A 14413-nucleotide genomic window follows, 5' to 3' on the forward strand; every position below is an offset into this window, starting at 1 on the left:
TCCATGGTGAAAGCCAATCCAGCGATCCACAGCGTGAAGTTGATGTATTCCCTCAGCGACCAGCATGGATCAGCTCGGATCAGATATCATCCTCTTTTGGAAGGCCAAACAAAGTAGTTTCACTTTCACAATGAAACACACAGCAACAACAATAATACAGCGAGAATAAAAGTTATGCCTTCTTTCTTTGTGTGAACATTTGGGTGGCGTTATGCAAATCTTCCCACATCGTGACATGTGGGGGCGTGTTAGAACGCGTGTTAGAGCTTGTAACACTCCAAAGAGAAAGGAAAAATTGAAATCGCATCATATGACCCCTTTAAGACTTTTGTCTATTCCTTAGTAAAAGTTTTTCTCAGCAGATTTGTGAATAGGTTTTAAGAGAAAACTCTTAACTAAAAACTTTTACTGCTATTTAGGAGAACTCTTAGTGGTAAGATAAAATGTTTTGTGAATACGGGCCCTGATGTTTTGTCATACTACGTTGTTTGCGTGAAGCTTTGTAAAAACATAATTTTAATCTGTGTTTTCTTAGCTTCTAATAGGCATAGCTTGCATATGTCAAAGATATTGTGTAAAGCTAATATACCAAGTTTTATCACAGCTGTCAGTGTTGGGACAGATGCAGCACGCTGTTGCAACCGTCCCAACATGCTGTCCCTTACCACAACACTTGCCATAACATTACAAAATTGCAATTTTATGGATTGGTAAAGAATCCCTTTCAATAGTCAGATATCTTACCTTTTATATTTACAGTAAGTAAATAGGTTAAAGGGGTCATATGATGCTTTTTTAAAGATCATTATTTTGTCGAGTCTAAGGTGGACTAATTTCCTTCACTCTCACACTCTCTTTGTCTTACACACACACACACACTTATAAAGTCAGATACATGAAATGGTAGATTTGTCTATTTTTGAATTTTTTAAAGTAAGACTGATTACCAGGTTAACTGCTAGTTAGTCAAACATAGTGGCTATGTTTATGCAACTGGCCCTAGTTCAGTAAACTTTCACAGATGTTAACAGAAGTAGGCTATTATTAAATTTCAGTGTCTTGATTTTGATTAAATTAATATTTTGTAGTTCAGATGTGTTGTAATAATTAACCAAAACATGATTGTTACTTGTTACTTTAAAATGTTTTTCCATTTACTAGCCTATTCTTTGTTTTTATACAGCCAATTTAACTTATTGAAGACCCTGTCTGTGCACAAATAAAACAAAGAAATCGCAAAATGATATTTAAGAAATTATTTTAATTACATTTGAATTAATGTTGCATCTGCCCCTGTGTACTGTTGCAACTGTCCCCTCTTATGGGGTTAGTTACAACATTTGACTTTATCATATGTACACATTACAGTAGTGTGTGTGAGTAGCTGACAGATGTGGCTTCATTGTATTAAAATCCTCTCTGAGAAACTAAAGGAAATGCAAAAAGTGTTGCAACCGTCCCCACTCTCCCCTAAATTCAGGCCCTCAGCCTTCAATCAGCAGCAAATATAATAATTTTGTGATATTGAGATCTGCCCAAGCCATCAAACAACTTCCTTCAGTACAGCAAAAGTTCCTCCAAAGGCAAACATCAGGCTTTTGATGTGCATGCAAAGTGAGGTCTGATCCAAAGGCTCCACCTTTTTGCAACACTGCAAACGCAAGTATAAGAATATATAGTATATAGTATATATAGCATGATAAACAGCTGTTCTTCAGAAAATGCCCTTATGAAACCGGGCAACATTGTTGGCAAAGGGAGGGAACAAATATAAAACATTGATTAGATAAACCAACATTGGTTGTACTGCGTCAAGTTTCTATTGACACTGCCTCATTTGACATGAATGTTGTGTATGTACAGTGTAAGACTGCAGTATATTGCCTCGGTCATCATACTGAGTTCAGAACAGTACAAGAGTAATTTCAGGGAAGGAGAAAAAATATTCAATTGCATTTGCACTAATATTTTCAGTTGCATTCGTTTGCGCGTTGTCTCAAAGACACGTCTACAATATGGGAAACATGGACTAAGTTTTAGGACTTATGCATTTTCACTATAAATATGAAACCATATACTGGAGATGATCTGTAAACCTTCTAAAGTCTAAAACCTTTAAAGTCTTTGTACTTCAATCATTGTGAGATATCTAGTGCTGGTGGTTTTATTTCAGTGCATTCACAGGCATTTTATTGGAAAAAAATCCAGGGGACTGTAATTGATGCTTTATTGTGATTTTAATTCACTTCATTGGAAGGAAAAGTAGGCTTAAAAATTTAGGAATTTCATTGAATACATGGAAAAAATATGAACACAAACACTTTTTTTGTTGTTGTTGTTAAAACATAGTCTGTTGAATTGATATCCAATATCATTATAGAAAATACATTGATATGTCTCAATCCTGTTGCCAAAGAAAAAAAAAGTATTTTTATTTAATTCATGGGAAATATAAGTCTGTCAATCACAAACAAATCAACATTTGGTCCCAAACTAGATTGTCCCTACTGAGCACCAGCTTAAATGAGTCTTAATTTGCAATGCTGTTATCCTTTTTTATATATATTTTATTAATATTGATAATTACTGTTCATTGTTAAGTGTTCAGAAAGGAGGTCTTATGAAAAAAGAATATATTTGTGATCAACAGGGATGCAACGCTCTCACATTGATTTGGTGTCACAGTGGCCAGTGCAGGATGTAACTTCTACATCCTCGATGGAAGTGCAATCATTGACATGCAGACGGGTGATGTTCTTCTCAAGAATACAGTTGCTGGTTTCACCTGAGAGATAACAGAGGTATGTAGAGACAGGACTAATAATAGAAAACAGTATTTACACATTTCACAAAGTATGGTCAAATCAAATTCAAATCGCTTAAAAAATTTATCAAATTTTCCAAAACATATTGCATACTTTCATGCAATATTTACATATTTTCTTGAAACAATACACAAAATTGTCAAGCCCGAAGTACAGACCGTTAACACAGCCATTTAGAGTATTAAAATAATATTTCATATTTCACCCCATTGTGTCATCAGTAACTCACCCGGTATTAATTTCTCTCTTGTATGAAACACGAGAGCTATTATTTAGAGCAGATTTTCCAAGCTGGTCTTTTTTGTACAATGAAAGTGAATGTTGATCGTGGCTCTCAAACAAGGTTTTTAGGAAATAACTACTTAAATTTTGGTCTGTTCCTCACATACTGTAAAGAAGAATAAAGCACACAAGTTACTTTTGATTTTTTTTTCTTAATAAATAAACCCCTTTCACTGTTTGGAACAACATTCGGGTGAGTAAATGATGGCAGAATTTTCCCCTTCTTTGATATATTAAAAAAGCCCAAATGCAATTTTTTTGTTTTGTTAAATTAGGGTTATGTTTCTTTGGCTGTGTTAATTGTTTTGACAGCATTGACCTTAGTCTGGAGAAAATAAGAAAAACTATAATATGTCAAAGCCACACATCCAAACTTAAGCAGTAGCAGAAAGCAACAGTAATACAAAATACAAGCTTACAGGCACACAGTCATTTGGATTAAAGTCGGGGCATTTTTTAACAATCGCAAGTGAGCCATTAACTTCATTGCAGGTACCTGTCGTACATTTGAACTTATACGCCCCTTGAACCTAAACAGGCTATATGAGGTTTGAAAAACAGCACGGATACTTTGTGTAATGAACTGAAAGAATTAAGAAAACATTGAGAAAGTTTGACTATGTACCTGGAGGATATGTCTGGGTGCATTATACATAAATACAACATCTTTGTCTACATGTTCCACAGCACTCTCCGTCTTCTTTCACATATTCAAAGCACTTGAAAAGAAGTTCGTAGTTTAATTATTCACTCATTAAAAACTCATTAAAGACTCATTAAAAAGAACATCCCACTTATTTTATAACTTCATGAACAGATTGTTGTTAAAAATCTTTGTAAAGAACTTCTTAAAGTTGGATTTTTTTGTGAATCCAGTTCTTATCGTCTGTCCATGAATAAGACATAACGGCTCACGCTGTGTGTGCTGGTGAACAAAGCTACATAACCTCAGGTTTACAGTCAAGTGAACTCAAATAAGGGCACTTCTCAGATCTCCTTTCAGTCATAAACGAGCCATCAATTTCATGACAGGGAACAGTTTCAAATTTATAACTGTGGACTTATCCAAACTAACAAAAGACAGACAGACTCTATGAGGACTGAAAAGCAGAGCAGATGCTTTGTCTGATGAACTGAAAGAAGGAAGAAATGTACCTTGAAAACATGTCTGGTTTTGTCTGGTGCATCATAAATGCAGGCCACTTGTCTACATGATCCACAGCAGCACTCTCCTTATTTTTTCACATATTTAAACCCCTTGGAGTGAACCCCTTATTATATTTTGACTATATAATGATAATGCAAATGCTTACACTTAATTGTATATGATAGTTCATTAATATAAACAAATGAACCCATCAGTTCACCTTGTACTCACTGTTATTGTACACACAGACGTCTTTGGACACTGGAAAAAAATTTTGGAAATTGCTTGCAGAGAAAATTCTGTCATGATTTACTCACCATCATATCAACAGCAACTGTCTTCAGTTTAATGCTAATTCAAATCCCACATCACATTTCTTCACAAGACATTGCTCAAGATCGCAAACTGAATGGGTGAAGTATACTTTAATTAAAAATATTGAATGTTTCATAACATTTTACAGTCAAAGTGGAGGAAATCTCATCAGCAGGTTCAAACTAGATCAGCTATTTAAGTTTAAATGTCCTTTAAACGCATCAGGTTTTTCAAAAAGACTTCCACTTTATATACACATGTGTATCCTCACTCATAGCTCCTCTGGAAGCTTCCTTACTCCTTGTTTCTCACCTTGCCACAGTGCAATAAGAGTATTGAGATGTCCTTCAGGTCCACTGACTTTGATCAGTTTCTGTGGCACAGGCTGGAGGATGAGGGAGAAAGGAAATGAGGAAGTATCAGTCTGAGTATTGAGAACACACTTTTAAAAGCACATAAATACTGTCTCCGTGGAAAAGGAATTCTTTCCCATCAAAGGTTGGGAAGTGAGATCACACAGTACACACATATATATATGAATAAATAAAACATAAATACATTTAAAAATGAAATGAAATCATTTGTGTTTCTTTGTATGTGTGTTGTATGGGTTTTAAAATTAAATATAATTTGACCCCCTTTTTTATTTCTATATATCCATCCATCCATCCATCTATCAACAAGTTTTCTTGAAGCTGTGCAATTCCTTCATTTCTTTCTTAATATATACTTCAATTACCTTCTAGATGGTGACCGATCAGGAAAGTGGGCCGAGTGATTCTTCAGTGGAACTGACAGATGATCTGGAGGAGGACTTGTGTAAAGTTTGGGACATGGCTATGGATAAGGTCAACTGAAACACACTGTATTCATCCCCCTGCTCCATGCCCACCATCTACATATACATTACATGTGTTTTCTCTCTAGGATGTGGCTGTTTTTCTTCAGGAGTTCAAAGCTCAAGACATCTTGCTGGGTGTGATCGCAAAGTCACGTAGTCCGCGGCTCACGGTATGCATAGACATTTCACCACTGTAACTGCTTTACATAATGCTTGTATGCCTATGACTTCATATAATTACTCAGAGCTTTTGTTACAGGAAATCTGTGTTGGAATTCTGGGTAATATGGCCTGTTTCCACGACACATGTGTATCTCTCAGCCAGAGCTCTGACCTGTGGTAACTCTGTTAACTTCAGAATAATTCAGCTACTTCTGTAAATACAATACTACTAATGTGGTAACTCTGTTTACTTCAGAATAATTCAGCTACTTCTGTAAATACAATACTACTAATTCATGTCTGACATGTTCTCTGTATATCTCAGCTCTGTGTTACTTCTTCTGCTCGGGGACAATGATCCACCTACGCTCTTGGAGACTTGCAGGTCAGTGCTGATAAAGCCCTGTTACAAAATTCGAAGAAAACTTTTACAATACATGCTGCATTTTACTGAATGTGGGTATGTGACATGCAACACTGTGGCCTCCTCAGGCTCCTGCTAACGTGCCTGTCTCAGCCTGATGTCGCCCCTCTGTGGCTGGAGAGGATACGGCAGCAGCCGGCGGTGTGTGGCAGTCTGTGTTTCATCATGAGCAGCTCCACCAATGGTCAGTGATGTTTACAAATGTTGCTAATGGTGCTTTCAACAAATAGGCACAAAAAGTGCCTGAAACTCTTAAGAAATTAAGCAGAAATTTGTTTGTTTTTTCCCCCAAACTTATGCATATTTATTTATTTTTTTCATGTGTGATTTTAGTTTTTTAGCAATGAATTACACATCTATGCTACTACTGCTAATTAATAACTTTAACCTTTTTATTATAAATTTTATTATTGTTAATATTTATTATATAAATAATATTTAATAGTTAATTTTTTTTCTTTTTCTAGTGCTGTCAAACGATTAATCGCGATTAATCACATCCCAAATAAAAGTTTTTGTTTACATAATATATGAGTGTGTACTGTGTATATTTATTATGTATATATAAATACACACACATTCAGTATATATTTTGAAAATATTTACATGTATATATATTTATATATATAAATATAATTAATATATAAACAACATATTTTTCTTATATATACATGCATGTGTTTGTATTTTTATATATACATAATAAATATACACAGTACACACTCATATATTATGTAAACAAAAAAAATTATTTTGGATGCGTTTAATCACGATTAATTGTTTGACAGCACTATTAATTTCATATTTTAAATTCACTAAAAAGATGACATTAAAAAGTGCTTCAGTTAATTGAATATCAATTCATATTTATTTATTTTTATTTGTGTGTTTTTATGTTTTAGCAATAAACAATAATACAAATAATAATTATTATTATTAACAATTTTATTAACTTTTGTTCATTAATTTTTTTCACTAGCTATTTTGTGACCAAATGTTGGCTTGTAGTTATTAATAAGTATATATTAAAGAGAACTAATTTGTTAATTTCTTTCTAACAATAACTTTCTATAGCTAATTAATGACTAAATTTAGGTCATTCTTAAAATGTTAATAAAACGTTAATGTATAAAATAATATATAATAAAGGTTATATTTTCATTTAAAGTTTTAAATTCATCAAAGCTAACATTTAAAAAATATATTTTACTTTAATTGACATTTATGTTCAAATCAAAACAGAAATTTAAAATGCATACATTTGATGTGTTTTAATGCTAGTTTAAATTCATCTTAGATAAAAGTTTATCAAACAGATTTGTGCCTCTCAAGTATTGGGACACTAAAGTTAATCTCTCCCTGCAGTGGATTTGCTGGTTAAGGTTGGGGAGCTGGTGGATAAGCTCTTTGATGAGGATGAGGAGATGATGAAGAGTTGGGTGTCCACCCCAGCCAGCGACAGTGACCCAAACAAGGACACACAGCAGGACATCGCGTCTTCTCTGCTTGAGGCGGCCACACAGCTTAGGTGAGACATATTAATTAAGGTGATGTGACCTTCTGTACGTCTGTCTGTCCGAGGCATTTACCAACCTATTCCTCTGTCTGCTGCTAGAGTAACAGAAGGTGTTCCATCTGAATCAGATCAATGTTGTTTTTGAAATATGCTTTTAGGCTCATTCAAATTTTTTGTGTTGTAGGTCAGAAAGTCCAGAGGCTCTTGAAGTGTATCTTCATTCACTCCAGCTTCTGACTACAGTAGAAGAGGGCATGCAGGCTCTGGGTGAGACACACACACTGACCCTCTTTGACCCTGAAAATTAATTTAAGTTTTTTTAGGGGCAATTACATAATTGAGCTACACATTGGCGTTCCTTCTCTGATAATCAGTCTTTTATGCTCACCAAGGCTGCGTTTATTTGATCAAAAATACAGTAAAACAGTAATATTTTGAAGTATTATTACAATCATTTATTATTACAACAATTTAAAAATGTAATTTATTCCTGTGATCCAAAAACTAAATTTTCAGCCTCATTACTCCAGTCTTCTGTGTCACATGATCCTTCTGAAATCATTCTAATATGATGATTTGCAATGATTTCTTGTTTTTACCTTGTCTACAGTATCAGATGGAGCTTGTGGTCACGCGGTGTGGACGTTTGTGTGTAAGATAGTATGTGAGGATTTATGTCAAGCAGACGATCCTCCTCTCATCCTGCAGGAGCAGAAAGCTCTCCTGGCCCCAGCGCTCGCCTTACTCTCAGCGTTACACTCCAGCCTGCAGACAGCTATCAGTACGAAACACACACTTTTAACATATCAGATTCATTGCTTCATGAGAGGCATTGTGGTGTTTGTTTAAAGTTTGCTATTGTATTGCTGTTTCGGTTTCATAATGTGTGTTTATTCTTAACAGGTACAGAATTATTAGGAAGTCTTATTCGCATTCTGCAGTTCAATACTGAATGGCGTCAGAGCCGAACAGCTGAAAACTCCGAATCGGAAGAGAGTCAGAAAGAAGAAGTGAAGCAAGAGGAAGATGAACAGCTCAAGGCTTTAGTCGAAACCACAGCAGAGTTCCTCTCAGCCGTCCTTATGCAACTGAATAAGGTGAAACTGGCAGCTATCCAGTTTACAAAATAGTAATACATTATTAAATTCTAACTTGATACCATGTTATAATATATTATATTTAGTGCTGTCAAACGATTAATCGCATCCAAAATCAACGTTTTTGTTTGCATAATATATGCGTGTGTTCTGTGTATATTTATTATGTATATATAAATACACACACATGCAGTATATATTTTGAGAATATTTACTTGTCTATATTTATATTGATATAATTTATATTATGAATAGTGCTGTCAAACGATTAATCGTGATTAATCACATCCAAAATAAGTTTTTGTTTACATAATATATGTGTGTGTACTGTTTATATTTATTATGTATATATAAATACACACACACACACACACACACAGTATATATTTAGAAAATATTTACATGAATATATTTATATTCATATAATTTATATTATATATAAATATTTTTAATATATAAACAACACTTTTTCTTAAATATATACTGTATTTGTGTGTATTTTTATATACATAATACATATACACAGTACACTCATAAATATTATGTACACAAACTTTTATTTTGGATGCGATTAATCGCTTGACAGCACTAATTATGAATAAATATATTTAATATATAAACATAACCTATTTTTCTGAAATACACATGCATGTGTGTGTATTTATATATACATAATAAATATACACAGTATACACGCATATGTAAACAAAAACGTTTAGTTTAGATGTGATTAATCGTTTGGCTGCACTATAAAAATATTATATTTAAAAAATAATAAATTATACAATTTTAAATTAATATATATATAGTATATTAAATACAAGCACATTCCAAAAAATATATATTGTATTATATTATGTAAATATAAAAATGACTAAATTAAAACATACAAATGTTAAATATATTACATATTAATTGATTGAAAATTCCCTTTAATCTTCAGGATCTGTTGTCATCTATAGTCAAGGAAGGGTGTTTGACAGAGAGAAGCTGTGTGTCTGCTGTTGGCACCCTCGTACCTCAACATATAACGGCGGTACGTTCTTCTCTCTTTTTTGTTTTTTGTCTTTCTCGCTGCTCCTACAGGCCCTCAATGATCACAGAGCTTCTCGTCTTTTCTCATCTCATCTACAGGTCCAGCACCTGGTTAGCTTGTTGTCAGAAGTGGAACCGAAACTGGCAGACATTATAAAAAAGGACTTTTCTATTTCAACCAATGTGTCAAGCTGAAGCATCTAAAAGGAAACATTCTTCAGCGAAGTTCTCCGACCCAAAAGACTGGAGATAAGTTCATCTCCTTATAAAAGGACTCGTCTTTTGTTTTGATACAACAAAAAATAAAATGGCTTTCGTTATATCTTAAAATATTTGTTTCAATTGTGTATATTATCGTTTTGTTTGTATACACCAGCATTTCTATTTAGTAAACAAAAGATGTTTTGCAGATTGTGTTTTGTATGGAGTAATTGTTTTTATTTAATTGGATATTTCCAAATGCACAACATACTGTAGTTAATGGAATAGTTTCCAATTTATTTTACGTTACTTAATTTGTGTTATGCTTCAAACTAAAAGATTAGTGCGCTGAGGTTTTTTTATACGCACACTTGGCTGCATACATTCGAGTGTTTACCGAGTGTTCTCCATCAGGTGTCCCTTAAATGAGCGTGTGATCGCCTCCCTCATTTGCGTTCCAAATGGCCATCAGAACGGGGAGAAAGGGTCTACTGCGCACTTCCCGCGTGTGTGACGCCAGCAGGAATATAGCAGCTCTTTAATTAAGAGTTTGGATTGATATGCAGAGCGTGCTGCATTCTTATGGAAATTTGGTGTGTAGGAGGAGGACCTGAGAGAGACACAGCCAGACACTCAGCTGGGATCTCGACCCGGACTGAATGTAAAACGGACAGGGGCTAATTTTAACCACGTTTGCGTGATTTCGAGCCGCTGGCTTTTGTTGTTTTTGAGGGAATCTTGGTTGGCCTGAAATGGCCAGATGCTCAGGTATACAAGGACTTTTGATTGACATGTGTCTGTTTTTAGATCTACCTGAGGCTGATCTGACAGACGCACCCCAGGGTGAGGAAGCACTTAGAGTTGGTTCGATCCAGACCACTGCGTGTATGAGTGAACGCTCTACTAATACGAGTTGACGGAGGACTGGTTAAGACAGAAGCAGTGCTGTTCATAGAAGTTAAAGCGTAAACATAGATGATTGGCAGCTGTCAAACATCTTCTCTCTGATGCCCAGAACTCCTGACTTGATGGTGTGCAACATGACCTAAAATGGTACATCGCCCACTAACTAGTCCTCCATGCTAGATGTGTGCAACAGCCAGTAAAAGTCATACCTCAAATGTCTCATTCAGTAACTGAGCCATGTTGTTAATTGTTTTTAATTACATATTTTTAGCAGAAATGCTCAAGAGTTTCAGATGATAGAATAAATTGGGAAAAGTTCCGCATAATTTGCTTGCAGATGCCACTTGTTTTACATTTTTTTGTTATTATTATTTTTTTTATAAATATGTATTTTATTTATACACCACCATTCAAAAGTTTATTGTCAGTAAGATTTAAAAATAATAATTTTAATCCACAAGGATGCATTAAATTGATCAAAAATGACAGTAAAGACATTTATATTATTACCAAAAAAATCTATTTTTTCTTTTTATTCATCAAAGAATCCTGAAAAAATATTAAATCTAAAGAATCCTGAAAAAATATTAAATCTAAAATAATTAAGCAGCAAACCAGTTTTTAACATTGATATTATAGTAATAATATTAATATGTTTCTTGAGCAGCAAATCAGAATGATTTCTGAAGGATCATGTGACACTGAAGACTGGCGTAATGATGCTGAAAATTCAGCTTTGCATCACAAGAATAAATTACTTTTTTAAATATATTCAAATCGAAAACAGTGTTTTTAAATTGTAATATTATTTCATAATATTAGTGTTTGTACTGTGCATGAAATAAAATCGGTAAGCACAAGAGAACACTGAAAAAAATCATACAGATTTTTCTTTAATTTTAGACATTTTTACAGTCAAATTTGACAGTATTTACTATTTAATACACATTACTGATCATGTTATTTTGATTGATTCATTGGTTCATATTCCAATGAAACGCATTTTTGTCTTTGTAATCTTTCATCAAAATGTACATCTAAATATTTATTTTCAGGAATCTATCTTATTTTTAACCCCTGTTTTCCAATCACTGTACTCCATTCTGTACGTAACTCACTCTTTTCTCAGTCCAATTAATTTATTTGTTAAAATTAGCTCCCGCTCAACATTTTTTCACATCTACCTTGGGTAAAATCAGTTACAAACAGCGTTTTATGTTGGCTTTAAGTGTGGCCTAAATGTCCAAAATGCTTTTGGGGCCACTGCATGTCTACTAAAAGTCTGAAACACTGTCATATAATGTAGTGGTAGGAGCCACTGGTTCATTTAAATTCAGTGGCATCTTTACGATTGATTACCTCAGAAATTCCATTTGAAGAATAGACAACAGGATCAGGTAGGAACTCAACAATGCATGTCATTAAAGATGAATGAGTAGTCAGCAGTCACGTGACACACGTCTGCATTGTGCTCTCTGGCACGTACGTCTGTGTTTCACTCCTTCGTCCAGCTGCTTGTGCGCTGGAGCTCATTCAGGGCCGTGGAGCTGCCTCTCATCACAGCCTCCTTCAGCTGCTGTTTATCTCTCCTGTCAACAAGCACACAATGAAACTTTCTCTCGGCTCACGCTGGACTTCCCAGAATAACTCTGATGCCATCTCATACTTGATGGAACTGTTTAAAGATACCGGCTAAAAAATGGTTTTACGTCAGTTATTTCTATCTTTTGCTGTAGTGTGTCAGTAGGAAATATCAGTTTACATTTCCAAACATTCATTTTGCTATTAATTGTAATAATCCAGTGAGATTTTTGTTTGCACAAGGAGTCTGACAACAGCCAGTGCTGCACACAGAGATCTGATCTCACCATCATCCAGTCTGTCTGAAATTACATGAAGAAACAGAACAAACTGAGACCGACTCAATCCAGAAGAGCTGTCTCCAAGATGCTTCAAGAGACCTACCTGCACAGCTACCTGAAAAACTATGCGCAAGTGCACCGAGGGCAGAGGCTGCTTTAAACGCAAAGGATGCTCACACCAAATGTTGATTTAATTTAGTTAATTAATAAAGAAAATCTATGACATTACTTTTGACGGCATCCTCATTTTACAGCATTTTTACACAAGTGCCTAAAACTTTTAACAGTACTGTTGCTTTGCAGGTATAGGTTTCTTGAAGCATCTTGGAGACTTTGTCACAGTTCTTCTGGATTTGTGTGTGTGTGTGTGTGTGTGTGTGTGTGTCCATAACTGTCAAGAAATTAAGAAATACATTTATCACAGTGAAAATAATCTTAACAGTCCTAAAATATGCATTATTAATATTTGTATAGGAAATTAAAGCAGTGTCAAGGATTTTTTTTCTCTCTCCCTCCAAAAATTCTGTTTGTGTTCCACAGAGAAATAACAACAGGTTTGGAAACAGGGTATGAGTGAGTAAATAATGACATAATTTTCATGCTTTAACATCATAACATCATTTTCCTTTCTTTCTTTCTGTTTGCCTTTAAACCTGTTTATCTTGTACCTGACGTGGTAAATGTGTAAAGGCAGAAGTGTTTTTCCAGTGTTAGGAAGCCTTCAGGAACAGGTTGATGTCTATCAGTAATGACAGCCCGTCTGCATGAACAGAAACAGGGTCTGTTGAACCTGCGACCCTCCCAGCCTTTGAAATATCAGAACGGAGTGATTTCTCAGCCTGAAGCTGACAGCCATTTAAATAACAAATTCCCAGTGGATCTGCTGTGCTCCTATAGCAGTGGGCTGTTTGCTGTTGCTCAGCTGTTAGCATAAACCATAACTGTCAAGAAATTAAGAAATACATTTATCACAGTGAAAATAACCTTAACAGTCCTAAAATATGCATTATTAATATTTGTATAGGAAATTAAAGCAGTGTCAAGGATTTTTTTTTCTCTCTCCCTCCAAAAATTCTGTTTGTGTTCCACAGAGAAATAACAACAGGTTTGGAAACAGGGTATGAGTGAGTAAATAATGACATAATTTTCATGCTTTAACATCATAACATCCTTTTCCTTTCTTTCTTTCTGTTTGCCTTTAAACCTGTTTATCTTGTACCTGACGTGGTAAATGTGTAAAGTCAGAAGTGTTTTTCCAGTGTTAGGAAGCCTTCAGGAACAGGTTGATGTCTATCAGTAATGACAGCCCGTCTGCATGAACAGAAACAGGGTCTGTTGAACCTGCGACCCTCCCAGCCTTTGAAATATCAGAACGGAGTGATTTCTCAGCCTGAAGCTGACAGCCATTTAAATAACAAATTCCCAGTGGATCTGCTGTGCTCTACAAAGATTCCCTTTTATGTTGCCCAGTGTTCACTTTTCTGTCTGTCACAGCTCGTTTGTCATCACATCTGGCGTAAATCTGTTCAAAGGCTCCTGAGGCTTTGACATTGCGCTCATCAGTCATGACAGCACAGCATCCGTGTGGTCTCCAGACCCCTGGAGCTCAGGCTTTGATCTAGCAGCAGTCCTCAACCTTCTCCACACACACCCCGTGCTGTTGATAGGAGTTTGTTTGCCTTCCACCAGGTGAGTTTTCCTCAGTTTACACACTGCCCACACACCCCAAACTCTGACACGTGTGGGACATCACAGCTTCTGGAAGTAGATGGTGATCTATGTCAGAATTAGTTTTAGCCT

At 35.0% G+C, this 14413-nt stretch overlaps 1 protein-coding gene across 1 annotated transcript; it reads left to right on the forward strand.

The window, feature by feature from the left end:
• The first annotated feature begins 5313 nt into the window (after positions 1-5313).
• On the forward strand, positions 5314-10039 carry LOC107559967 (protein saal1-like). The gene is made up of 11 exons (XM_016243996.1): positions 5314-5417; positions 5497-5580; positions 5670-5749; positions 5898-5957; positions 6065-6180; positions 7362-7524; positions 7697-7779; positions 8123-8293; positions 8416-8609; positions 9553-9645; positions 9744-10039. The coding sequence occupies exons 1-11, from the start codon at positions 5316-5318 to the stop codon at positions 9837-9839; spliced, it is 1242 nt and encodes a 413-aa protein (XP_016099482.1). The 5' UTR covers positions 5314-5315; the 3' UTR covers positions 9840-10039.
• The last annotated feature ends 4374 nt before the right edge of the window (positions 10040-14413 follow it).

The sequence above is a fragment of the Sinocyclocheilus grahami genome, unplaced genomic scaffold, assembly GCF_001515645.1.
Source record: "Sinocyclocheilus grahami isolate Dianchi unplaced genomic scaffold, SAMN03320097.WGS_v1.1 scaffold707.1, whole genome shotgun sequence".
Classification (NCBI taxonomy): Eukaryota; Metazoa; Chordata; class Actinopteri; order Cypriniformes; family Cyprinidae; genus Sinocyclocheilus; species Sinocyclocheilus grahami.

Coding starts and splice junctions, on each gene's coding strand:
- LOC107559967 (XM_016243996.1), top strand. CDS start 5,316: ATGGTGACCGATCAGGAAAGTGGGCCGAGTGATTCTTCAGTGGAACTG. Junction 7,525..7,696: donor GAGGCGGCCACACAGCTTAG/GTGAGACATATT, acceptor TTTGTGTTGTAG/GTCAGAAAGTCCAGAGGCTC. Junction 8,610..9,552: donor TCCTTATGCAACTGAATAAG/GTGAAACTGGCA, acceptor TTTAATCTTCAG/GATCTGTTGTCATCTATAGT.